The 27950-nt window shown below is 32.8% G+C and overlaps 1 protein-coding gene across 1 annotated transcript in view; it reads left to right on the forward strand.

Annotated features, from left to right (window-relative positions):
• Positions 1-10870: 10870 nt before the first annotated feature.
• LOC105508112 (serine/threonine-protein kinase TNNI3K) overlaps positions 10871-27950 on the forward strand; it is a 305390-nt gene continuing 288310 nt past the window's right edge. Inside the window, exons 1-4 of the mRNA XM_011936921.1 lie at positions 10871-10973; positions 11582-11690; positions 22469-22554; positions 23685-23782. Coding sequence (XP_011792311.1) covers positions 10934-10973; positions 11582-11690; positions 22469-22554; positions 23685-23782 — 333 coding nt within the window. The 5' untranslated portion in view covers positions 10871-10933. The remainder of the gene's footprint in view (positions 10974-11581; positions 11691-22468; positions 22555-23684; positions 23783-27950) is intronic.

Genomic DNA, 27950 nt, shown 5'->3' on the forward strand with positions numbered 1-27950 from the left:
GGGACCCACTTGAGCAGGCAGTCTGTCCCTTCTCAGATCTCAACCTCCGTGTTGGGAGATCCGCTGCTCTCTTCAAAGTTGTCAGACAGAGTCGTTCGTGCCTGCACAAGTCTCTGCTGCTTCCCCTGTTCGCATGAGAGTCTTTTAATAGCAGAACTGTTCAAACAGAAAAAAGAATTAATGAGCTTGAAGACAGGCTATTTGAAAATACACAGAGGAGACAAAAGACAAAAGAATAAAAAAGAATGAAGCAAGCCTACATAATCTAGCAAATAGCCTCAAAAGGAAAAATCTCAGAGTTATTGGCCTTAAAAAGGAGGTAGAGAAGGAGATAGTGATAAAAACTTTATTCAAATGGATAATAACGAGAACTTCGCAAATCTAGAGAAACGCATCAATATCAAAGTACAAGAAGGCTATAGAACACCAAGCAGATTTAACCCAAAGAAGACTACCTCAAGGCATTTAATAATCAAACACCTAAAGTCAAGGATAAAGAATAAAATCCTAAAAGCAGCAAGAGAAAGGAAACAAATAACATATAATGGAGCTACAATATATCTGGCTGAAACTGTTCAGTAGAAACCTTACAGGTCAGGAGAGAGTGACATAATATATTTAAAGTTCTGAAGAAAAAAACCCGTTACCTTACCTTAGTATATCCGGTGAAAATATTCTTCAAACTTGAAGGAGAAATACTTTCCCAGACACATTAAAGCTGAGGAATTCCATCAATACCAGACCTGTCCTATAATAACTACTAAAGGGAGTACTTCAATCAGAAATAAAAGGGAGTTAATGAACAGTAAGAAATCATCTGAAAGTACAAAACTCACTGGTAATAGTAAGTACACAGAAAAACACAGAATATTATAACACTGTAACTGTGGTGTGTAAACCACTCTTACGTAGAAAGACTAAAAGATGAGCCAATCGAAATAACTACAACAAATTTTTAAGACATAGATAGTACATTAAGATATAGATGGAAACAACAAAAAATTTAAAGTGGGGGCACAAGTTAAGGTATAGAGTTTTTATTTGTTTTCTCCATGCTTATTTGTTTATGCAAACAGTGTTAAGTTTTTATCAGCTTAAAATAAAGGGTTATAAGAGAGTATTTGAAAGCCTCATTGTAACCTCAAATCAAAACACATGTGTCAGATACACAAAAAATAAAAAGCAAGAAAACAAATCATACCACCAAAGAAAATCACCTTCACTAAAAGGAAGGCAGAAAGGAAGACAGGAAGAGAAAATCACAAAACGACTAGAAAATAAATAATAAAATAGCAGGAACTATGTCCCTATTTATCAATAATAATGATGAATATAAATGGACTAACCTTTTGAATCAAAAGACAGACTGACTGAATGGATGGGGGGAAGACCCAATGATGTGTTGCCTACAAGAAACATACTTCATCTATAAAGATACATATAGACTGAAAATAAAGGGATGAAAAAAGATATTCCACGCCAATGGAAACCAAAAAAGAGCATGAGTAGCTATACTTATATCAGAAAAAATAGATTTCAATACAAAAGCTAAAAAAAGAGTCAAATCATTACATAATGGTATAGGGGTCAACTCAGCAAGAGGATATAACAATTCTAAATGTATATGCACCCAACACTGGAGCACTCAGGTATATAAAGCAAATTTTGTTAGAAGTAAAGAGAGAGATAGACCTCAATACAATAATAGCTGGAGACTTCAACACCCAACTTTTCAGCACTAGATGGATTGTCTAGACAGGAAATCAACAAAGAAGCATGGAACTTTATCTGCACTATGAACCAAATAGATGAAATAGATATTTACAGAATCTTTGGTCAAATGGCTTTGGAATACACATTTTTTTTCCCTCAGCACTTGGGTCATTCTCAAAGATAGACCATATGTTAGGTTACAAAACGTGCCTTGAAACGGTCATGAAAATTGAAATAATATCAGTGATCTTATCTGGCCACAATGGAATAAAACTAGAAATCAACATGAGAAATTCTGGAAACTATACATCAGAAGGAAATTAAACAATATGCTTCTGAATATCCAGTGGGTCAATAGAAATTAAGAAGGAAATTGAAAGATTTCTTGAAACAAATGACAGTGGAAACAAAATATACCAAAATCTTTGGGATACAGTAAAAGCAGAACAAGAAGGAAGATTATAGCTATAAATGCCTACATCAGAAAAGTAGAAAAACTTCAAATACATAACCTAATGATACACCTTAAAGAACTAGAGAAGCAAAAACAAACCAAAACCAAAATTAGTAGAAAAGAAATAATAAAGCCTAGAGCAGAAAAAAAAAAATGAATCTGAATTAAAACAAAACAAAATGTCAATGAAACAAAGACTTTTTTTAAAGATAAACAAAATGTACAATCTTTAGCCAGACTAACTAAGAAAAAAAGAGAAATTATCCAAATAAATAAAATCAAAAATGAAAAGGAAACAATACAACTGTTCCCACAGAAATTCAGAGGATCACTATTGGCCACTATGAGCAACTATATGCCAATAAATTGCAAAATATAGAAGAAATGGATCAATTTCAAGACACATACAATCTACCAAAATTTAACGATGAGGAAATCCAAAACCTAAACAGAACAATAACAAGTAAAGAGACCAAAGCAATAATAAAAAGCACCTCCCAGCAAAGAAAAGCCTGGACTCAATGGTTTCATTGCTAGATTCTACCAAACATTTTAAAAAATAAATAATACCAATCCTGTTCTAACTTTTCAGAATAATGGAAAAGGAAAGAATACTTCCAAACTCATTCACGAGGCCAGTATATCCTGATACTAAAACCAAAGACCCATCAAAAAATGAAAACTATAGACCAGTATCAGTGATGAATATTGATGCAAAAACCCTCAATAAAATACGAGCAATCCAAATTCAACAACACATTAAAAAGGCCATTAACCATGACCAAGCAGGATTTGTCTCAGGGATGCAAGAATGGTTCAACATATGCAAATCAATTAATGTACTACATCATATCAACCAAATGAAGTACGAAAATCACATGGACATTTCAACTGATGCTGAAAAAGCATTTGCCAAAATTCAACATTTTTCATGACAAAAATCATAAAACTGGATATGAAAGAGACATACTTAAACACAATAAAATCTATCTATGACAAACTCATAGCTAGTATCATTTTAAATGGGGAAATACTGAAAGCCTTTCCTCTAAGATCTGGTACACGACAAGGATGCCCATTTTCACCACTGTTATTCAACATAGCACTGGAAGTCCTAGCTAGAGCAATCAGAGAAGAGAAAAAAAAAAAAAAAAGACATCCAAATTGAAAAGGAGGAAGTCAAATTATCCTTATTTACAGATGATATGATCTTATATTTGGAAAAACCTAAAGACTCCACAAGAAAATGAACTTGAATTGATGAATTTGGTAAAGTTGCAGGATACAAAATCAACATACACAAAAATCAGTAGCACTTCTATATGCAAAGAGCAAACAATCTGAAAAAGAAATCAAGAAATTAATCCCTCTTACAGTAGCTACAAATAAAATTAAATATCTAGGAATTAACTAACTATTGAAAGACCTCTACAATAAAAAAATAAAAAATATTGATGAAGGAAATTGAAGAAGATACACAAAAATGAAAAAATTGTCCACGTTTGCGAATTGGAAGAATTAATATTGTTAAAATGTTCATACTACCCAAAACAATCTACAGACTCAATGCAATCCCTATCAAAATACCAATGACATTATTCAGTGAAATAGAAAAAAAGATTTTTATATTTTTGTGGAACCACAAAAGACTCAGAGTAGCCAAAGCTATCCTATGCAAAAAGAACAAAACTGGAGGAATCACACTACTTGACTTTAAATTATTCTACAGACCTACAGCATCCAAAATGGCATGCTACTGGCATAAAAACAGACTCATAGATGAATGAAACAGAATAGACAACCCAGAGATAAATTCATATGTCTATAATGAACTCATTGTTGACAAGGATGCCAAGTACATACATTGGGAAAAGGACAGTGTCTTCAATAAATAATGCTGGGAAAGCTCGGTATCTATATGCAGAAGAAAGAAACTAGACCTCTATCTCTTGCCATATAGAAAAATTACATCCAAATGGATTAAAGACTTAACTATAAGATCTCAAACTATGACACTACTAAAAGAAAACATTGGGGAAACTCTCCAGGACATTGAACTGGGCAAAGATTTCTCAAGTAGTATCCCATGAGCACAGGCAACCAAAGCAGAAATAAACACATGGGATCACATGTGTTAAAGAATTTCTGCATAGAAAAGAGACAATCAACAATGTGAAGACAACACACAAATTGGGTGAAAGCATTTGCAAACTACCCATCTGATAGGGATTTGTTAATATCCAGAATTTTATAAAGAGCTCAGACAACTTTATAGGAAAAACATCTAATAATCTAATTTTAAAATGTGCAAAATGTTTGAAAAGACATTTCTCAAAAGAAGACATACAAATGACAAACAGGCATATGAAAAGGTGCTCAACATAATTTGTAATCAGGAAAATGCAAATCAATACTACAAAGAGATATCTTCTCACCTCAGTTAAAATGGCTTACATCAAAAAGGCAATAACAAATGCTGGGAAGAATGTGCAGAAAAGGGAATCCTTGTACACTGTTAGTAGGAAAGAAAATGAATACAACCACTAGGGAGAACAGTTTGCAGGTTCCTCAAAAAACTAAAAATTGAGCTATCATATAATCCAGCAATCCCACTGCTGAATTACAGTGCCACTGATGAATTACATATCCAAAAGAAAACAAATCAGTCTATCAAAGAGATAACTTCACTCCTATGTTTGTGGCATCATTGTTCACAATAGCTAAGATTTGAAAGCAACCTAAGTGTCCATCAACAGATGAGTGGAAAAGAAAATGTGGTACACATATGCAATGGAGTACTATTCAGCCATAAAAAAGAATGAGATCCTGTAATTTGCAACAACGTAGATAGTACTGGAGATCATTATGTGAAGTGAAATAAGCCACACACAGAAAGACAAATTTTGCATGTTCTCATTTTTTATGGGAACTTGAAAATAAAAGCAATTGAACTCAAGGAGATAGAGAGTACAAGAGTGGCTACCAGAAGCTGGGAAGGGTAGTGGGTGGTCGGGTGTAGGGATGGTTAAGGGGTACAAAATATAGTTCAAAAGAATGAATAACACCTAGTGTTTGTTAGCACAACAGAGTGATTATAGTCAACAATAATTTAATTATACATTTGAAAATAACTAAAAGTTTCTAGTTGAATTGTTTGTAACAAAACAGATAAATGCTTGATGTGATGGATACTCTATTTGCCCTGATGTGATTATTATGCACTGTATGCCTCTATCAATATATCTCATGTGACCCTTAAATATATATATATCTACTATGTACCCACAAAAATTTAAATTGAAAATTTTTTAAAAGAAAATAAAAATTGCAAAAAAAAGGAAAACTCTTACATAAATAGAACTATTATTTTGGTTTCCCTCCCCCCAGTTTCTTATGTTTGTTTATTTATTATATGATTTAGAAAACTCTAATTAGAGAAACCTCTAATTCGTAAAACAAACAAACATAAAGTTGATTACGTTAGATTCTAAATAATATTTTTAAAAATGTTATTTGTCCAAAACAATAATTAGCTATTAATTGAACTCTAATTATCACACAGTATCATTTTTAAGCTGTTTAGTTAACTTTTAGGAGGGGTGAAGAAAGAATTAAGAAGGAATGGAAGTGGCCTGAGTCATGAAGTTTAGATTATTTGGTGATTTTAATTCCTCCAGTAAACTTTTTCTGATTGAAATTTAGCCTTTAATAGATGGACTTTCTCATGCCAATCATGTATATCTCATCATAGGACAAATATTGTATTGCAGTTACCTGTTTACTCGTGCATCTCTGGCCCCATGAGCTCTGTGTATTTCTTGGTACAATACATATTTCTTGAATGGATAAATGGACTCATCAATCTGTAAAGAGCTAGACTGATAATTCAAAGAATTCATATAAGTTTGGAAAAGAAATTTTAGCCAGTTACAGAAATGTGACTCTTATCTCTATTTAATCTAGATTATTTAATCAACTTTATTTCATGTTTACCCACCAACAAAGGAAGTTACAGGAAAAACTAAGATCTTTGCATTTGCTATTATATTTTATTGGACACAGAAATAGCAATATTGTCTATTCCTTTTTAAAATATACTCTGGTAGTTAAAGATACTGAGAACACATCTTTAAATTACTGTGACATTGATTTCTTCATATTAGAAATATATTATATATTCATTATAATGTATTATCAAGTCCTACTCATTTTTGAGGATTAATCTGAATATTACCTCAACATGTTCAGTTTCATCATGGTGATTTATAAATCATTCAACATACTATAAACTTAGATATTCTAGTGGAAAAAAAAGAAAATTGTTTGATAAATAAGACTCTTACAAATTATGCTTTTTTAAATGCAGAAACACATTATTTAAAAGAAAATCAAATAATTGTGTGCAATTGGATAGTTGTATGCATCTTAGGCAGTAGTCAATTTCTTTTTAAAATAATTTTATTTCGACACAAATTATTTAATCTTTATTAAAAATAAGAGAAAAAATAAATATAAACTAGTAATTCGAGCTTCTTATGTTTAAAGCAATGATTAATTTGTCAACCAGATGCAACACATTGAAACTCTATGCTTCCCAAAAACATGGAAATATACTAATAAGGACACATATACAATGAAGAAATTATCAAAGTATAAATTAATTCAACTCTTAAATGTGCTAATAACTGTTCCAAGTGCATTAGTTTGATTTCATGGGATACATTTCCTTTATCATTTCTCTGTTGGAACCATAAAGGTAGAAGTGTCAAGGTCAATTTTTATGTTTTTCATTTTGAAAGCATCCTTTTAAATTTTTATAAAGAAATCGGTATAAAATAAATATAAATAGCAGATGCAAAAGTGTAAATTGGGATAAATAAATCATATGAACCCCAAATAAAGTAATGCAGAAAGAACATAAGTAAGCTTATTGAAGGAGTATTAGAATATAACTATTTGTATGCAGAAGTGGTCTGATAAATCAGTTGAAAAGACAAAGGCATTAAAACTAGATTTAGGCAATTCAGTAGAATATCAAATGTGGATGAAACAAAGTAGTTGAAGAAATAATATTTACTAAATGTGTTCTGACATTTTCTAATGAAGAAACGAGCAAGCATAGAAGAAAGAAACCTTACTATTAATCATGTATTTGAATTGGCTTTTCTTTATAAATTATTAAATTTCCTTGACTACTTCAAATGCTCTTGTTAATGAAGTATTATTTTTGCATTATTTTATATTTTTCCATAATTTTTTAAATTAATATTTTGTTAGAATTGTTTTAAGTTTACCAAAAAAGGATCAGAAAGTACAGAGTTATTATATACTCCCCTTACACACACACAATTTTTCTTATTAACATTTATATAGCATACTTGTTAATATTAATGAACCAATATCGATATATGATTTTAACTAAAGTCTATAGTTATGTTAGTGTTGTGTAGTTCTACGAGTTTTACCAAATGAATAATGTCATGTATCCACCATTACAGTATCATACAGAATATTTCTCTACTCTAAAGATTCCCTGTGCTCCACCTACTCATCTCTTCCTCTCTCTCCTCTACCCCTGTAACCACTGATCTTTTTACTGTTTCTATAGTTTTGCCTTTTCCAAAATGTCATATAGTTGAAATTACACAGTATGTAGCCTTATCAGACTGGCTTATTCCACTTAGTGATATACATTTAAAGTTCTTCCATGACTTTTCATGGTTCCTTTCTTTCCACTGCTGAGCAATCTTCCATATTCTGGGTATATCACAGTTTGTTTCTCCATTCACTTATGAAGGAATATGTTGGTTGCTTCAATTTTTTGTGAATCACTTTTAAAATATGAGACTATACTTGCACAGCCAAATCATTTATTGCCCCAGGAATTACCACAGGATAGAACTCTTTGAGAATCTGAAGTAATCTTTCTTTTGTTTTTATTCTACTTATCTCTTTTCTCTTGCATGAAATTCAAAGGTAAAAAAAATTTCTGTTAAGTAGTCATCTCACTTTAAGTAACCTTAAAATAGTGCTTCTTACATGATGCTCCATGTAGCGTCTACATTAGAATCATCAGAGTAACTTGTTAAAGCTCAGATTCCTGGACTCTACTCTTGATCTACTGAATCAGAATCTCTAGGCATGGAGCCTAGGTTTCTATTTATTTAAACAAAGCTCCTCATGTTACCTACCCTCACTAAAGTTTGAAAGCAGACTGCTTTTTTAATCAAGTTGTGTTTTTGATAATGTATGATATAACATGCTTTCTCCACTTTTGGACGTCTTAGGACTGGGGAGAGTAGGATTCAAGTTAGAGTATGTGGCCAACTCTTTATTAGAAAGAAGTAATTTTTACAGAAATATACTGAGTATTAGGGAAAATATTTTTTGATTCTATGTTGTTTCTTTCCAACATTCTTTGGAAAAGGAATGCAAGGATATCATCCTGGACCATTTACTTTTTCCAGCATTTCTTCATCAGGCTAAAGGTACCCAGAAAAAATTACTCTAGTACCTCAAACCATTACCTAGATCCAAATTCTTAAGAAGGGCTTATCCATAAAGATTGTTTCTTTCAAACCAGGAAACAGTTATAGTTCAATAATGGTTAATATTTTGGGTAATATTTTGAGTAATTTTTTGCATTTCTTATATTGCTATCCTTTCATTTTTTTTTCCAGCAAAATGTATTGTGTTAGAATGTGGGGGAGTTCAACTGAGTTGCTGATTGGATTTTCAAACTCGTAGCAGAAATCACACCTTTGAAAGCCAAAGCTTTCATTTGTAAAATGGCTTTTTAAGAGAATAAAAGTATTCTTGAAAATCAAAAGGAAAAATTCTAAAAAGCAGTATATCAGACTTGTGTCCCAAGCAGGAAATTAGAAACACAATGGAAGATGATATAAGAGCTAATTTTTCCTCCATATGTAGAAAAGATACATGTACACACAAACACACACACACACACACACACACTGATGGAAGATCTGAGATATTAGAGACAAATAAGAAAAGAGATCAAGAAAAATACAGTTGTCCTCTCGAAGGCTCCCATTTTTGTCCCTCTGGATTCAGAGTATAGAAACCATGACTATTTTACGAAACCAAGAGGAGAAAGAGCTGGTGCATTATTTCCCAAGGTAAAGCTCTGGGGGATTGCAAGCTTTTTAAAGAAGGCTATCCAGTATGATCTTCAAGATAAGGAAGAAAGAAGAGATTAAGCAGGAAGGTCCCTGAACAAAACAAAGACTTTCCAAACTGAGAAAATGGGGGTCACATAAGTGCTTAGGGAAAGCTGGTGGAACTGAAGATGTCTGACCTTCAAACAAGGAGGATGTAGAGTGTATGGACCAAGGTAACAAGATGCCACTGCAGTACAGCAAGTATTAACAGCTCTGGTAGGCATGTACTGATAAAAAGGGAAAAGGAGAGTATGTCCAGGTGAGGACAAAGTGTCTATGAAGCCAGATACCTGATGCGCCAACTGTATCTTATCAGTCTGGAAGCCTTACCTCTGAAACTTTGATTACTTTTGCTGAGCAAAAGATGTGCTGAATCCTAACTTTGCCTAAGCATTTATTCAAAAAGAGAGTTGTTTGAACATTTAACTATAGAAAATATAAAATCCATATCTGTTAAGTTAAAGCTATATCCTCTGGATGTGAATCTGAAGATTAAAGTTTATACTTTCTAGGTATAAGAAGATTATCTGAAATAAATATACAGTGAAAAATTTAATGTTTTCTTTCTGGGTTTCTCATTTATTCTCCATCATAGCCTGGGTTCTTTATATCAGTAGAAATATGCATACAATATGCATACAAAGAGAAATGTCCCCATAAAGTAAATGGAAGGTGCATGAAAGAGAAATTCCGAAAGACAAATCAATAATATCTAGCTTGGATATTAGAGTCACATGGTCATAATTGATTCCAGACTTCCAACGTACTAGCAACTCTGTGTTTTCTCATCCATAATTTGTGAATAATATCTACCTAGCAGCATTGCATGAGATTAAATAATGAAATAGATGTAAAGCACTTAGACTAGGGTCTGACACACAGCAAATGCTCAATCTTCTTAATCTTATTGTTCTTGTCATTTATTATTTTATGAATTGCTATTTGTAGAACTTAATGTCTTAGATTCTTATCTATGATTCTTATGGTCAGAATATTCAACAACAGTATAAATCTTGGTCTATGTTGAGAATTTCTTCATACAAACATAATTATGTAGCTCTTATATAGGCCAAACTTACACTCATTTCTATTAGTTATATGCCAGAGATTATGATTTTTTATTATTTATTTATTTATGTATTCACATTCTATTACCACTCTTTACCAACTGCCATTATTTTGGCTCAGGAGAAAATGATCTTGAAAGAAGGTCTGGGTAGTTTTAATAGCTCTTTTGTGAACTTCAGATGTAACTGAATCACTTTCTAGATTTATCTGTTAAATAAATGGTCCATGAAAGTATGTACGGGTAGATAATTGATGGAAGCAAATAATCCTATTGAAACATTTGCTATTTATTTTTGATACAGTTCTTTTAAACAGACTGATTAGTTCCCTTTATGATTTCACCCTTGAAAGCACACATGATTTTGTTCTTTGTCATTGTTGCATGACATTCCATTTGGCAGTTGGGCTTATTTTTAGCCAGACTATCAAAGTATTTTTCAACTGGGCTGTCACTGCACTTGAACTTGGAATCTTATAACTTGAAGAACTGCCCTGGAGAAAAGAAGAAACATAATAAATGGGAAATTATAAATCTAGACCAACCCAAACTTGTACTGGTAATTATTCTAATTATTCTTATTTCCTTAAATGTAACATGGTTCAATTACAGTTACTGATAACTAACAACTCATTGGAATATGTGTTAATTTGTATACAGAAGATAAGGCAGCATATTATGTGAAAGTCTTTGAAAAACTATCTGAACTCAAATTTTTTTTTCTGAAGATCTTTATAGGAAGCAATAAATTTCTTACAAAAATATGACTTTAGTTCCTTGGTATAATGTTACAGAAAAAAACTTGGAATATTGCTGAATGTAGGGATTTCAGAATTATATCTTAAGTATCTAGTATTTAAAACCTAAAAACTGTCTTGCAACTAGAGATTGCTATAATTAAAATGCAATAAAATCAAATGAAATAAGTCAAATATATTTTTCTATGTAAATATATTATCCAATATCAAATGGATTCTTAATTACTACAATTCAATATGATTGCATTTTAAATATAAACATCTGCATTTTAAACTCACAATCAGTAATTTAAATTAAGTATTGTAGATTCTAGAATAAAAACAGTTTTGATTACTTGTATATTATGATCTGTGTCTACATTTTGCAAAACACAACTATAAATCAATCTCATTTGTTCTTCTTTACTAGATGAATGGAAGAAAAAAGTCAGTGAATCATATGTTATCACAATAGAAAGATTAGAAGATGACCTGCAGATCAAGGAAAAAGAACTGACAGAACTAAGGCATATATTTAGGTAAAGTTGTAAGAGTTATTTCTTTGTATAACTGTCTACAGTATTCACCTTATTTTTTAAAGTATCTGTGTATTTTTTAAACCCGTAGAACCTCAGACAAAAGCAGTCATGTTGTAAGCCTTAGGATGTCAGATTATCTCTTTTTGACCACTCATATCACTCTCAAAATGTAAACATAACGTCTCACCTCCTTAAAAATATGACTTGTAATATTCCATCATTAAAATTTAAAAATAAGAACCTAAGGGCTAGCCTTTGAGTGCAAGCTATTGTTGATCTCAATAATCTTCTCTGGAATTAGATCATTCTTGTAAACCATGCCAGCAATGAAAAGCAAGATTTTTCTTCCCACATAGTGGTTGCATATTGGCCACATTGTTCTCTTTGAACTATGATGGTAAGTCCAATTTTAACAAAGCCTCTGGTCTCTTGACATTGAAAGGCTGTCCCTTAATGGAACTGAGTATCATTCTGCCCCTGAACAATCATATAACAACATATAATATTGCCTTCAGGATTTCAGTAGGTTTTGTTCCATAATAACAAGAGAAAAATAATCTAAGACAGTGTCACAACCTTGGAAGACACAAAATGTTCAGAAAAGAGGAGCAAGACCCTTATATACACAAAAAGCCTTCTGGTTAAATTGAATCTGACATTGAGAAACTAGATGCCCATTAGAGGTTCAAGAAAGTTACCTGCCTGCCTAAGGAAATGTTCCACATACACCAATTAGTCATGTTCATTTACAGCTGTGTTACATAATGCACTCATCACTTCCTCTATTTTACTTAGAAAACAAGTGTAAAGCAATGACCAAATGACATATCTTTAAAACAAAATTTTAGATACAGTAAACATATAAATATCACATAACTGGCAAATAAAATCATCCATGTATAATATAGTTTATATGAAATTTGTCAGTGGATTTAACAACGCTTTCACAAGTGTTCAACTTATGGTTCAAAAAATAATTGATTCTCTCTATAGTTTGGCCCAAGATGATGAATTCAACAGTGACACTTGTGATGAGATACCACTGATCTGACTTTTGCAAGTAGTGTCACATGCTGAGATATGGAACAACATTTTAAATTCCTATAGAAATATAACTGGTACATTAGTATAGGAAAATTATAAATATGTATGTGTTTTGTTGGAAAAATATGAATATAGAACTTAATCATAAACATCCAACTCTTATTGACTTAAATAAATATGCTAAATGAAATGTGATTACATTGAAGAAATTTTCATCAACTTTTAAAGGTCAAAGCCTCAGTTATTTAGTATTTTTTTTAATTTAGAAAGTATTGTGCAAATAGGTCAAGGTTAGCTTAAACCAGATGTATCCAAACCTGAATATTAGGCTTAACAATGGATTTAAGATATAAGGTTCTTTCTCATACCACATCAACAACTACAAGCTGTCTTGACAACTGCTATAACGGACTTTTCCTATGTTTCTACTAAATGCAACAAATGTGACCTTTTTTCTCATTAGCATTGGGGGTGAGAGGCAGGAATCTGTGTCAGGGAGCTTACAGTCCAGAATTTGTTCAGTGCCAGCTCATATTCAAGTGTTGTTCCAGATACATCAAATACAAGACATTATTTATCTATCATATGTAGATTGTTGTCATTTAATGTGTGCCGAATAATATTAACTCTAGTGGATGATAAATTAAGGATTAGAGACAAGGCATTGGGAGTTGTCAAATCACATGGTCAGTAAATTCTGGAATGTGATTTATGTCAAGGTCTGCCTGACTCCATAGATAGTGCTCTTCCTACCATACCCTGCTTACAAAAACAAGATTTAGGTCCTGATGTATTCATTGATTTTTTGAATCATTATAGATAAAAAGCATAGTTAAGTAAAGGCGTGTAGGCAACAATGAATGAGTACCATAGAAAGTTTAGGAAAAGTGAGAAAAAATAATGTCTTGACCATATTATCTGAGTTGAGTAAGAAAGCTATGCAAATCAATGTAAGAATGTTGGAGTCATACAAACATGGTTTTAAATACAGCTTCTTCTATTTATAAGCTGTATGTCCATGGATATGTTTTTTAATCTCCTTAATCCTCATTTCCATGTATAAAATGAGGTGAATAATAATTACCTCACAGGATATTTTCAAAATGAGGTAAATTAAATACTAAGTACAGGGCCCAACACATAGTAAGCATTGAATAATTAGAAATTTCTATTATCATGATTGATTAGATAAATAAGGACAATTTAAAGAACAGAAGCCTTTATCATAAAGTTAGAGTAACAAATAGCTTATTAAAAGTTAGAAAGAATGAAAGTTTTTATGAAGAGGATTATTTCAAAATTAAAATGTAAAGTATTAGCACAATTTAGGATGATTCCAAAATCTGAAATGTAGCTTTTAATGATTTTGATTGAAAGGGATTTGAAGAATTTTGAGACTAGAGTATTAGAAGGCGCATCAAAATGACTATCAAATTTACTGAGGATAATGGTTAGACATTTTTGGAGAGAAAGACCAATAACCTGATCCTGATGACATTAAAGAAGCTACAGAATGTGATGATAAGGAAGTTGAGGAGAGGATTATCCAGGTAGAATGATGTTTCTGCAAGAACTAGGGGCCTCTTATGTTAATGGAGATGGAGGCTGTAGTACTTGCCAAAATTTTAGATTCCATGACTCCACCCTTTATCAAATGAATCAGAATCTCTGTAGATGTCTTCCAAGAACCTGAATGTTTAACAAACTCCCCAGATAAAACTATGCGTAATAAAAGTGATACTTCTAAAGTTTGAAAACTATACTTCTAGGAAGATATCCAAGTTGCACTGAGAACTCTTTACCTGAGGTGATATTAGTGAAGGGATGAGGAATATGGGAACAGAAAGTAAGCAACTGGTATGGTCTACAGAGAGTCAAGAGAACCAAAAAACAAACAAGCAAAAACTGAATAATATGCTTTTGTCTGATTTCGTCAAGGTAGATAGCATAATCTGGGACAGAAAAGTCAATTGCTTCCAGGGCAGAGTTCTAAGTATTTTCTTTTCTTTGGAATAAAATGATGGATGAAAGAAAGAAAATAATAATGTGCTGAGAATATAAATTGTCTTACTTACTCATTAATCAAATTTTAAAGGTAGTTGGGAAGATCAAACATAATGTTGTATGAAATGACATTTAAATGAGTATCTAGAGCATTATAGCTGCTAAATAAATGTTAGAATCTCATTACTCACCCTTATTTATTTCTCTTATAATATAAAGAGCATTTCTATGATAAGCAATTATGTTATGTTGCCTGATACCAGCCTTTCTCTAAACATTTAGACAGCAAGGAGACTGCATACAATGCCCAAAAAGGAACGTTGAACATTAACACTAGCGTCAAAGGTGTAAAGGATCACTGATGTAAACAGAGTTTTTCATTTGCTAACCAATTTCTTTATGACATTCCTGGTAGATGCTAATTTCATTCATTATAAGAGATTTTTCACCACATAATACACCATTGCTTTATCAGCTCGAATACACAATCTTCCTGACATAGCTTTTACCCACAATATAATAAACAGCAATATAGAACTAAATGTAAGACAGAAAGAGCTAAATAATTATCCTGCTTATGCCAATTTATAGCAGCTTTGGAATGGCAGCTTGATGTGGGAAAGAAGGGAAATGCAAATGGAATGTTCTTTCATCTTCTGCTGTAAAGTTGCTACTCACTCACAACTTTGGACATTTGTTTAGGTAATGGATTGGTGGCAGGAAGAAAAGAAGAAAAAGAGAAGGCAGGAGGAGAAGGAAAGACAGAAAGGGCACCTTTCAATCAAGCTGATTGAAATTGTCTGATTATATCCTCCTCGGTGCTGCCTCTATTCTTTATCAACATAGTAACACTTACTACATGGTGCTGTTCTTACCCGTTTATAAGTCTATCTCCCCACTAGTGTATGTGTTCACTAAGGGCAGCGTTTTTTCCTTATTTAACCTTATTTATATTTGTATTTATTTGTGAAACAAACTAATAACTTAGTGCTTACCATATGCCAGAAATGCTTCTATATATCTTTGTGTGCATCAGCTTATATAATCCTAATGGTGCATATGTAAAGTGCTTCAGCACAGTGTCTGGCACATGGCCAAACCTCAGAAATGTTTATTAACACTTAATCATTATTGTTTATGTTAACATCCCTCTGAAGTAAGTGTTGCAATTGCCATGTTATACCTGGAGAAAATGAGGCTAATCAAATTAAACTGGCTTGAACTAGATTAAACAATTTGTATAGTTTACCTAGGATTACACCCATCTTTATTTGATTTAAAAAATGTATCATATTAGTAATCTTGGTTATGAATATTATACAACCTTTTTGAAAAGACTATGGAAGTGATGTCTCTCCACATGTGACTTAAAACGTTTTCATTCAAATTATTTTGTTTCAATAGTTTTTATCATAATAAATTTTAAGACTATGTTTTGCTAATTTCATTGTCAAGCCAACTTTGTATCTGCTTAATCTATAATATAATATGTAAAACTATGAGAATATTCCAGAAAAGTTATAATTTTCTTTTTCTTTTTTGAAACGGAGTCTCACTGTGTTGCCCAGGCTGGATTGCAGCTGCGCAATCTCAGCTCATTGCAAGCTCTGCCTCCTAGGTTCACACCATTCTCCTGCCTCAGCTTCCCGAGTAGAGCAGCTGCGACTACAGGCGCCCGCCACCAGGCCGGGCTAATTTTTTTGTATTTTGAGTAGAGATAGGGATTCACCGTGTTGGCCAGGATGTTCTCAATCTCCTGACCTCCGTGATCCGCTCTCCTCGGCCTCCCAAAGTGCTGGGATTACAGGCATGAGCCACCGCGTCCGGCCCAGAAAAGCCATAATTTTTAAACAGTATGACATCAACATAATCCAAAACAACCTGTATTTTTTTGGCATTGGGTAGATACATCTTGGTCAGTAATTACAGTGCCTCACTTTAAAACTGACTAGATTTAATTATGTACAAAAATGGTCAAAAGAATGCTCTGTTCCATTAAAAAGTCACAATGTATAGAGGAAATGAAAAAACATGTTTTCTGAAATATACCTTTTTGTACTTTTTCTCTCTGAAAAGTTCTGCTGAGGCCTGTTGCATTCCACTATACTCATCCTTAAATGAATTATCTTCTAAAGTTATTTTTAGCACTATAGCCAACTATGAAATCTGGCTATTATAAGATGAATAGCTCTGGAAACTTTTCAAGCTGATCTTATTTAAGAGGAGTAGACCCTTTCTGTCAAACTACTAAGTAGGATATTGAAGGGGAAATGTCATCTTATAATTAACATAGGATGAAAATATTTATTTGACATGTTTGGGTAGTGTGTTTTGCTAATTAGCCACAAAACAAAAAATAAGAATCATCAATAACAACAAAAAACCTGAAACCCAAAAGGAAACAAAGAATTCATAATGCCCTAAGCCGGTCTATTTCTCTAATTCTTTTCTTGTTTGTCCAGGTGAAACTAGTTATGAACTATAATTTTACAGGAATATCTTGCGAAATCATTGAGAAGCAACTTGACCTCAATCTCTCTCTGTCTCTCTCTATCTCTCCCTATTGTTCTCCCTCTCCTTCTCCATCTCTAGCTTGCTATCATTCTATCATTTTCTCTCCCCCTTACTCTTCCTTTCTTCTTCTCTTCCATCCTGTACTTCCATGATTCCTTTCTACTTTCCTATCCCTCTTTGGAAGAGCAAAACAATACAAAAAAACAGTAAAAATAATCAGTATCAATGCCTTACTAGAAATAACTATTATAGCAGTTAATATTTATAAAAGTTTTACAAAGTCTAACTCATTTACACTTCACAACAATCTTATGAAGTAACAATTATTACATCAATTTTATGATGCTTAGCTATTCTTGCTGTATCTGTCACTCTAACTCTATAATTGTTTATTGTATGAATGGCTGAATAAATGAATATACTTCACAGTATTAGTTTGCAGATTTTATTTGGAAGATATTGAACAAATATATTTCTGGATATTTCTTGGCAATATATATTAGAAACAGATCTTATTATTTGTCTGCTGCTGTTGCTTGGAGGGCATGGGGCAGGGAAGAATCTGCAATGAATAGTCAAGAAGTTGCAACTAGCCATTTGAAACTTAAATGATCAGTTTGGGAAACTAGACGACCCATAAGAAATCCTTACCTTCTTTCTACGTTATTGGCTTTCCCCTAAGTTTCAACCAATGAATTACCTTTAAAATGTATCTACCTGTCTGAATACCTTGGACAGCAGTGTGTTATTTTTTGGCCAACTGTTCAAATGTTACATTTAATAAGTTCCCACTTGTGGTCATTCATGTCAGATATCTTCTTGAAAGGATGAGGTCATGAAAAAGAAATTTAATTGGATCACAAAACTGCACATTTTTCTGGGTAAAAGGTAAAGGCTAGGAAAAGAATTCATTATGCTACAAGAAAGAAAGTAACCTTTGGGTACAGAACTATCATTTTTAATGATTAAGAACAGCATTTACTATTAGAAATATATTCATAATAGTGGCTTTATTTTAATTAGGAACTTCATTCATGCCCCAGCATGCACGATGAACTCATTAGGATATGTTAAGTTACAGTGTGGCATGGCAGGTGATGAAAAATGTAAGGGGAAATTAAAAAATAAATTGAGCTTAGGGTATTAGAATACATAAGTGATGCTCAATTGGCGGTGAATTTGACATACACAGTTACTTTAGAAGAGGCAAAAGAAGAGAAAATGAAATTTCTCTCCTAGGAATGATTGCTTAAATATCTTGAATATTTTAATTACATGTTTCAAAACAGAAACGTTTGACTAGAAGTTAATGGGAAGTGAGAATTAGGATTCAAATATAGCCCCCAAAGTAACTCTCATTTTAAAAATGTACATTCCAGTTATTAAAGTTGAACTAAAAATTGTACTATTAAAATCACACTTGACTGCCAAATATTACAGGAGTCTATTCTCTGTTGATTCATTTTGTTGACATTAATAGAAGTTGCATGAGTTCAAGGAGGATATAATTCAAAAGGAGAACAAAAGCAACAAGGAGCAGCTCAGTTTAAAGCAAGGAACTCTTTAGGACTCTATACTGAGTCACTTATAGATGGTAAAGTCTAGTTCAAGATTCAGTTAGCTGAGGAATAATTGTTGAATAAAGAGTCATTAATCTTGCTTTCAATTTTATTTATGTAAATAATAAACATTTACTTAGTGCCTTTCTTTTTAAAAAATCAAGAATGGACCCTGGCATCTTGTATTTTCTGTTTAATTCCATGTTCATTTGTTTTGCAAAGCTGATCAGAGTATTAGATATCAGGACAACACAACAGTCAATTTCAGGATTTTATCTAGTATGTATATTTCCAGGACTGATGCATTCAAAGGATACAGGATTTAGTGAGTAGTTTATATCAAGGAGACTCTTGAACACAACCTGAAGTGAGCCTTAAGAGCAGAAGTGAGGCATATAGTAGGTGTTTAGTAGGTGTTGTGCCAGACTTATTGAATGGATCATCAAAGTTAGATCACAGAATAAGAAAGCAATTGAGTTTACCCTCTCAAATAAAGTGATTTTCACTTCAACTTTAACCTTTTTTCCCTCCTTTGCATTTTTCATTCTTTGCATATCTCCACTGTTGAAAATACAGTAATATTAAAAGTTTGAGAGGTCAAGTTTAAATAAGAGAATCTCATGTGCAGTTCTGTGTTCTATGTATAATTTAAACTTTTCAGGGCACCTTGATAAATAAAAATTATGAATAGAAAACAGACATCTGAAAGTAAACTCATTTCACTCACACCCAAAATCTCACATAGTATCTAAGGAGAAATTCAGGAAAATCCCTCCAAAAAGAAAGGTGGGGGGAAGTAGCATCTGATAAGATACTGGAAAAAAGAATATAATCCCAGTGTATTACAACTTCTGCCTGAAGCAAAGTTCTCTTGTACTCTGACTGGGTCAGATTTCACAGATAAAGGTCTAAATTGTGGTAAGGTACTGTGATATAGTCCCTGGTGAGAAGTGGAGTGATTCTATTAATGAAATCCTTGTCTTTGTCTGAACAAAGACCATTGCCCCAGGAGGGCCCTAGAGAGCCACAGGTAGCCTTTCAAAAGGAATGTAAAGCTAAAATTCTCGACCTCTTGAGGTCCATGATGTTCCCAGGACATTTTTCAGTAGAAATGAGATCATATCCTTGGCCTCACAGGTCAATTTCAAGCTGCCTCCTGCCTATTTAAATCTCTAGCAGCTTTAGAGAGATAGCATAGTCTTTGGTGAGTGAGCCAAAGTCTCATATCACCTGTAAAGTACTTACACTTGAAAGGTACTATAAATTCAGAACATTATCATCAAGGCACCCAGTTAAGAACATCAAAAGCTATTGGAATTTTAAAATAGAAAAAGAAAAAGTGCTATTCTCCAAGGTACTGCTAAAAAGAGAAAGGCTCTAAATCCAGGGTCATTGAAGAACCTCAGTGAAATGCTTTAATTAGAAATGGCAAGTCTTGTGGTTTGTTTTCACAGTCGTGGGAATACAGTATTCTCAAACTTTTTTTACCCTCCTACCCTTCTTGCTTTCTGTGTTTCCCTGCAGCAAAACATGTAGACACGCTTACTAATACTGGAAAACACAGCTCAGCTTGCTTTGGAAAGCCTTTTGTAGAAGTACAATAAACTCCAGTGTTTATAAATGTTAATAATATAAGCAGGGAGTTTAGAATTTCATGAAGATAGTTAAGAATTTAACTCACTTCTCTCAGCAATTTCCCTCAGCTCAAAGAATACTGCAATCAAAATCATTTCTGATGAAAATACCACTGTTTTAAATGCCCACTTATAATAAAATGAGCCTACTTATAAATGATAGAGCTGTTTATGGTATGGCAGTAACTTCACAAAATAACATGATTCTTAGAAATGTGTAGTCTTTGGCTCAGCCAGGCTTTTAAACCCTGAAACCCAAATATATTATGGATGTCTTGGAAGAAAGTAAACTAGGTACTTGGAAATGCATTCACAGGTCGCAGAGGTCTTCTTTGTGGTTATGACTTGAAATAGTAGAGGTATTCGGCAGAGCTGAACTCTGCCTTTCAAGCTAGGTAGATTGGATTTTTCTCTTAAAGGTTGTAGGAAATCAGTGTCCATAAATAAAAAGGGAAAGAAAACTGTGACTGGAAACTGAGAATGTTGATGGACAATGATTCAACTCTGAGCTGCTTTGGCTTTTCTTCCCTGGTCTTTCTATTGTCCAGCAAATGAAACATACTCTAAAACCACAAGAAAGAAAACAAAGTATTGGGTTGGGGGAGGAGAGAGAGGCCTTCTGATCCTAAGAAAAACTATGTAACCAGCAGCCTAAGCAAAACAGGGAAGGATGCACGTGTTTTTGAGCTATGGCAAATAGTGAAAGAAGAAAAAGCTCTGGAGCTCCTATGTAGCAATAAACCCCTGAGAAAATGCAATTTTTCAGTATGTATGTACAATGTTATATAGCAATACCTGTTATGTTTTGATGTTTTCAAAGTGGAGAAAATAATTTCATCAGCGTGGTAATCCTTGAAAGCCTTGTCTTATAGTTACACCAGGATTCAAATCTTATCCTAATTCAGCCTCTTAAGTAGTTTGTTCTTTTTTTTTTTCCAATTTGGGCAAGTTATTTAACCTCTTTAAGCTTCAATTTCTTCAATTATAAAATGAGTAAAATAATATATGTGACAATGCGCATGACATTGTGCTGTGGTGAGGAATAAGTAAGTTTAAGTGCTTACTACAGTATCTGGCATGTGATATGTAATCAAAAATGATTATTGCACTGTTGTTAACATTGCCAACTTCACTGTGAATATACAACTTTCTTTTTGAAGTATAACTCTTCGGGTAATTTTAGCATCATTTTTGTTGAGACTCAGAAAATGACACCTCAAAATGAAGGCCTTACAAGCAGCTTTAGAAGCAAAACTTTCTCTCTGACCTCCTCCTGTCCTCTTGTCTCTGACCCTTCATTTTCCCCAGAGGATAGCCATAGAGACTAGAATCCTTCTTCCCTCAAGGCAGGTCATAGAAACCAGAACTTACAGAGTTGTTCCTGTATCTTTGAGTCTTCATTCTGAAGGCTCTTATGTCTTGTGTCTCTTGTGCCTTTTAAAACTATAATCAAATATATTTTATGCTTTTTCTTCTATTAATGTCCCTTTTGTCAGTTGATTTCAGCAAAACTTCAGAGAGGCAAAGGGGAAGGTCTTTGTTGTCCCCTATAATTTCATGTCATATTTGACTTTTCTTGGCCTTTTATATTTGACAACAATTTTCTGATTTCTGATTTTCTGATTTTCATAATAATCAATTTTATATATGTATTATATAAGTATCCCCTACTAACAGTGACTCTCAGGTTCCTAGATTATGTCTGACCTTGGTTTCACTTGTCTTTAAAAAGTGCCACTAAATTCATTATTGTGACACCTAGTAGCTGTCAGTGATTCTGGAGCAACTATTGGAAACATAGTGTTATTTCTGGTGACATCATTACAATGTAAAACTACAGAATTTCCTCTCAATTTTGATTCTTCATATAGACGGTTCAAGATTCTTTCTGTAAGTGCAAAATAGTCTTAGAAAAAATACATTTCTGAATTGATAGTAACAGAATTTGCATTTATAATTTTCAAATGAAAGACAATATGCTAAAAGATGAATTTTGTGATCATCTGTAAAATGTTTTTTTCAGCTCTGATGAAGCCTTCAGTAAAGTCAATTTAAATTACCGCACTGAAAATGGGCTGTCTCTACTTCATTTATGTTGCATTTGTGGAGGTGAGTACTTGAAACTTAGTACTTTGTAAACTGGTTATATGTGTATATCATCAGTGACTTGAGCTGCTTAATAGTCTACAAGAGAATTATATTCATGTTCAATTTTCTCTTCTGCTTTGCCTTTTCCAACCTTGATAATCTCCGTTTAGGCAGTAACTATCAGGCAGAATATTCCAATTGATTTAGCTTTAAATTTAAGCTTCATTGTGTTCCTACCGGAAACCAAGTTACTCAATTTGCTTGGAAATCAAAAATCTCTTTTCAATATTGGGCATGCCAGTCAGGGATTAACTTAAATTCAGAAGCAGTTAAAGATTCCCCAAAATAGCATCAAGCAGTTGCTTCACAATATTCAACAAGAGTACGTGGAAAAGTGACAAATGCCAAAGATAAAATCTAAAAGTAAGGATTGATCAAAGTGAAGATTAAGAGTTTAATCTGGCTTACACTTAATTTGTTTTGTTTATTAATGTATCTCAAGCACTTTGAATGGTGCCTGGCATATAATATCTACTCAGTAAAGTTATTAAATTAATGAATGAACCATTAATATTTATTTTGTTAACCCAAACTACATTCGTTGAACTTAACTTCTTAAAATGAAACAGAAATGTGTGTCAACTCTAACCATATTCTTTAACCATTTCTCCCAAACAAACCAAACAGACTCTGCTTAACAGATTGTTCTCTCAACTTTAAATGTGCCTTCCCAACCTCGGTTATATCCTTTATATTTCTTTGATCTAAATAAGCGCTACTGTTAATAATGTTCAGATAAATCCTCTACAACCAACTAGATTTTTTAATTTAAGCTTTTTCACTAATAGTTTATTATGGTGAATTCTTTTATGTGTTTATGTTTCAAAACCATCCGATGATGAGGATACTAAATAAAAAAATCTAAGACGAAGAATCAAAATACACAGCATTTGAATAAAGTTTTATAAATAGAAAAGAAATATCCCCTAGTAAGTAAGGTTGTCAATTAATAGAAAACTTTACAAATGGCCTGCAGAATGAGAGCTTGACATTTTTATACAGCTCTGTGGCATTTATCATTAAGTCAAAGAGAGTCTTAAACTCACCCCATCCCCACAACGATTTAGCCTTTTTTCATTTTTCTCTTTAAGGCAACAAATCACATATTCGAACTCTTATGTTAAAAGGGCTCCGCCCATCTCGACTGTCAAGAAATGGATTTACAGCCTTGCATTTGTCAGTTTACAAGGTATGACACTTTGATTCCCATAAACACTGCTTTAGAACTAAGGATAGTGGGTATCTTTAGGCTTTTTTTTTTTTTTTTTTTCCAAATTAGTAATCATGGAAAATTTTCAGTGACCAGAGGCATTACATTACTAAAGGACTTCTTTCTCTTTATTGAGCAGATATCTTCTGTATACTAGACACATACTCTTTTTAATGCTTTCTCTATTTAGCTCATTTAATTCTCACAAGAATCCCACAAGTGAATATGATTATTCCCAAGGTTACATGGTTAGCCAGGGGTTAGCCACGATTTAAGGCAAGGCAGTCTAGTTCTGTTGCCAAAGCTCCTCATCAGAACACCATGCTGCCTCTGTGCAGAGAGAGATGAGGCTGTATTTAAAGACAAAAGAAGCACATTGAAGCTGTATTTCTTTACTGCAAATTTTTCTTGAAAAACCTTTTTGCTCCAGCTGTTTTTTTTCTTATATTAGTCCCTGGCTTCAACCTAATCTCAGCACCTGATAGAATAATAAATATAATAGTGGATTGGACAAACTGGGATACTTAGTGTTGGAATTGAACCTTGAGATTTTCATAAATATAAATTTATAAAACATACAAATTATATAGTATACATTGACCATTTTATAATTATAATAACAATTTCTACTTTATGTTTGTTGTGAGCCAAATATCATACTAAGTTTAATGTACTTTAGTCATTAAAATAACTGCATATTAGGATTTATTTTACAGAAAATGCAATTAAAGTCTAAAGTATATACCTGTACAATATTAGAATAGTGATTAAAATCAAGTACAGTTGACTCATTACTCCCAGAATCTCATTTGTATATTGCGTATTTTGTTCTTTCTCATTTTCATGTGAGTCTGTGACAGAATTTTATTTCAGTTTTGTCTGTGCAGGTGTGGGAAGAGGGACAACTTTTTGCCTGTATTAGGGACCCCCTGCACTATCTCCCTCCCTCAACTGCTAGAGAGTTTGTCATTGGGAGGAAAGAGGACCTTATTTTCCCATGATTTAGCTTCATAAATTCCTATAATTCATAGTGCAAATACTCTAAAGTTTCATCTCTTTTCATGCCCGGTCAATGCCTAGTCAATTCTTCTAATTCCTTCTGGGAGAAAGCCTCACTTAGGTGCTAAATTGTCTTTAATACCTGTTAATTATCCTGCTAAACTACAAAAGAGTCTGAGTTTCCGGTGTAGAAAATAGCATCTGATGTTGACTTTTCTGCTGAAAGGCAGGAGGTGAAAGTAGAAGAGCTTCAGGGAACAGGAAGGTAGTGATGGATAGCCATGGCACTGCATGAAACCATGAATTCTGAACCTCACCGTCTGGGAGATTTTTTCTGTATTAGTTCATTTTGCTAAGATTTAGCATGACACTGGCACACGAATGGGTTCTGAATGATTTAGTGCTACAATATTTGGAGAATATATTTCTTCAACCTCTGTTTATAATAACTAAATTTCCATTTTTAGAGTTTTCTTTGCTCTATTTTTATGTTTTCTTCTATTTTAGAGAAGGGTGCATAAACTATAGCTTTTTCATAGCAAGTTTAAATGAAAATTTAGATTCTTAGGAAACAAAGCAGGCAAAAATATTAAAAGGCCATAATAAAATGCATATTTATTTTGCAAATTTCTTAACAAAGGTAAAAAACAAATTAAAGTTACTATTTCATTTTAAACACAAAAATAATATAAAATAGTTGTTCACACTATTGAACTGTATTATATTTAATGCACTATACAGGCATTAAACCTAGTAACCATTAAATGCATTAAACCTACTCCTAATTATCCCTTGACAGAATTACTCCAGTAAGTATATAATTAATTTGGGGCTCAGTTCCCCACCCCCATATAGTATTAATAACCTTTTAATTTTAATATTATTTCAAACTTAAAAAAACAATTGCAAGAATAGTACAAGAAACTCCTTATCCAGGTTCATTAACTGTTTGCATTTTGTCCCATTTCCTTTATTCTGGGTTTTTTTTAGAAGCATTTGACAGTAAATTGTATACAACGTGCACTCTTGCCACTTCAGTCTTCATTTCCTAAGAACAAGAAAATTCATTTATATAACTCCAATGCAATCATAAAATAAAAAAATTGAGATGATATTAACATCGATAGGATATTATAACCTCTAGTTCAAATTCCAGTTTTATAAATTGTCCCAATTGTGTCATTTATAGATTATTTTTTTCTTGTCTGGGATAGGATTCAATCCACAATCATGCATTTTCAGTTTTCTTATTTCTGTAATCTCCCTTACTCTGAAATAATTTCTCGCCCAATCCTTGTATTTTATTATCTTAATATTTTTCAGGCATACCACTTATTTATACATATTTCTTTGTTTTTTTTGGTATTGCAATCGAATTTTATTTTGCTCCTAACACTCACAAAATGAATAATATAACTCTCCCATCCTTTTGTTCACTACATCAAATAGCTCTTTCAATTATACACCCTGGCATGCTGGGCCTGACTAATCGTTAGAGGAAAGGGGTCCCAATCCAGGCCCCAGGAGAGGGTTCTTGGATCTCCCTTAAGAAAGAATTCAGGGCAAGTCCACAGTGCAAAGTAAAAGCAAGTTTTTTATGAAAGTAAAGTGGTGAAAAGATAGCTACTCCATAGGCGGAGTACGACGTTGCTGAAAGAGGAGGAGTGCATCCACCCCAGGTGCAATGCTCATATGTATGGGGAGATGTGTTCTGCTATAAGGGTTTGTGATAACATATTAATTTCCTTAATGACTATATTTTGCAAGAATCGATATTATTATCTTTAAAGCAAAATTAGGAATGCCTTTGTTCTACAGATATCAGGATATCTGGACACTCCCATGTCTGGGTCTGTTCAGTAAACATTATTAATTTGTTCCCTTAACCATAAACATCTAGAGGTTAAGAATGCCTAACTTTCTGAGAATGTAACCCAGTAAGTCTCAGACTCATTTTCCTATTTTCCTAGCCCTCACTCAAAATGGAGTAGCTCACTCTGGTTCGAACGCCTCTGATATCATGACTGGATATTTTCTAATGAATAATCTCTGCTTTCATTAATAAAACCGAAGCAGATATTTAGCTTTTTAATACCATGTGAATGATTAATCTCCATACACCTTTTGTTTTGTTTTGTTTTAGTTTGTTGGGTTTTTTACAGGGTTTAGTTTTATTGAGGTTTAATATGTACTGAATACAATTATCAATTTTAAGTCTACAGTTGTTAACTTTTGAAAATGTATGTAATCTTGTAACCATCATCGCAATCATGTTATAGGACATTTCTACTGTACCAAAAAGTTCCCTCATGCCATTTTGCAGTCAATCTCCTTCTCACCTGGTCTCCGGAAACAAGTGTTTTCTATCACTATAGTTTTCTCTTTTCTAGAATTTTAAATAAATTTATTACATCCAGTATGTTTTCTTTTCTATATGGTTTCTGGCACTTATCATAATGCTCTTGGGATTCACTCATGTTATATATTCAGTAATTAATGCTTTTATTGTGGAATTGTATTCCCTTATATGGATATACCACAATTTGTTTACCATTTACCTGCTGATGGACATTTTTCCAGATTTTAACCATTATTAACAAAGCTGTTTTGAACACTCATATGCAGGTATTTGTTTGAACATATGTTTTTATTTCTCCTGGGAAATACCTAAAAGTGGAGTTGCTGAGTCGCATAGTAAGTACATGCTTAATTTTATGAGAAACTACCAAAGTGTTTAACAAACTAGCAATTCCTTCCTACATTCCCATCAGCAAGGTATGAGTTGTAGTTTTTTCACATCCTTTCCATCTCTTGGTATGGTCAGTTTTTCTCTCTCTTTTTTTTTTTTTTTTGGCTATTCTACTGGATGAATTTTAGTATTGCATTATAATTTTAATTTGCATTTCCCTGATGACTAAAGAGGTTTTTATGTGCTTATTAGGAATCTTTTATTTTTTAATGCAGTGTCTGTTAACTCTTTTTCCCATTTTTAATTTTGCTTATTATTTTCTTGAATTGTAAGAGAACTTTATTCTAATACAATTCTTTTATTGAATATACTTTTGCAAAAATTTCTCTCAGTCTATGACTTGCCCTTTCATTTTCTTTTTTTTTTTTTTTTTTCAGACAGAGTCTTGCTCTGTCCCCC

The sequence above is a fragment of the Colobus angolensis genome, unplaced genomic scaffold (assembly GCF_000951035.1).
Source record: "Colobus angolensis palliatus isolate OR3802 unplaced genomic scaffold, Cang.pa_1.0 Scaffold158, whole genome shotgun sequence".
Classification (NCBI taxonomy): domain Eukaryota; kingdom Metazoa; phylum Chordata; class Mammalia; order Primates; family Cercopithecidae; genus Colobus; species Colobus angolensis.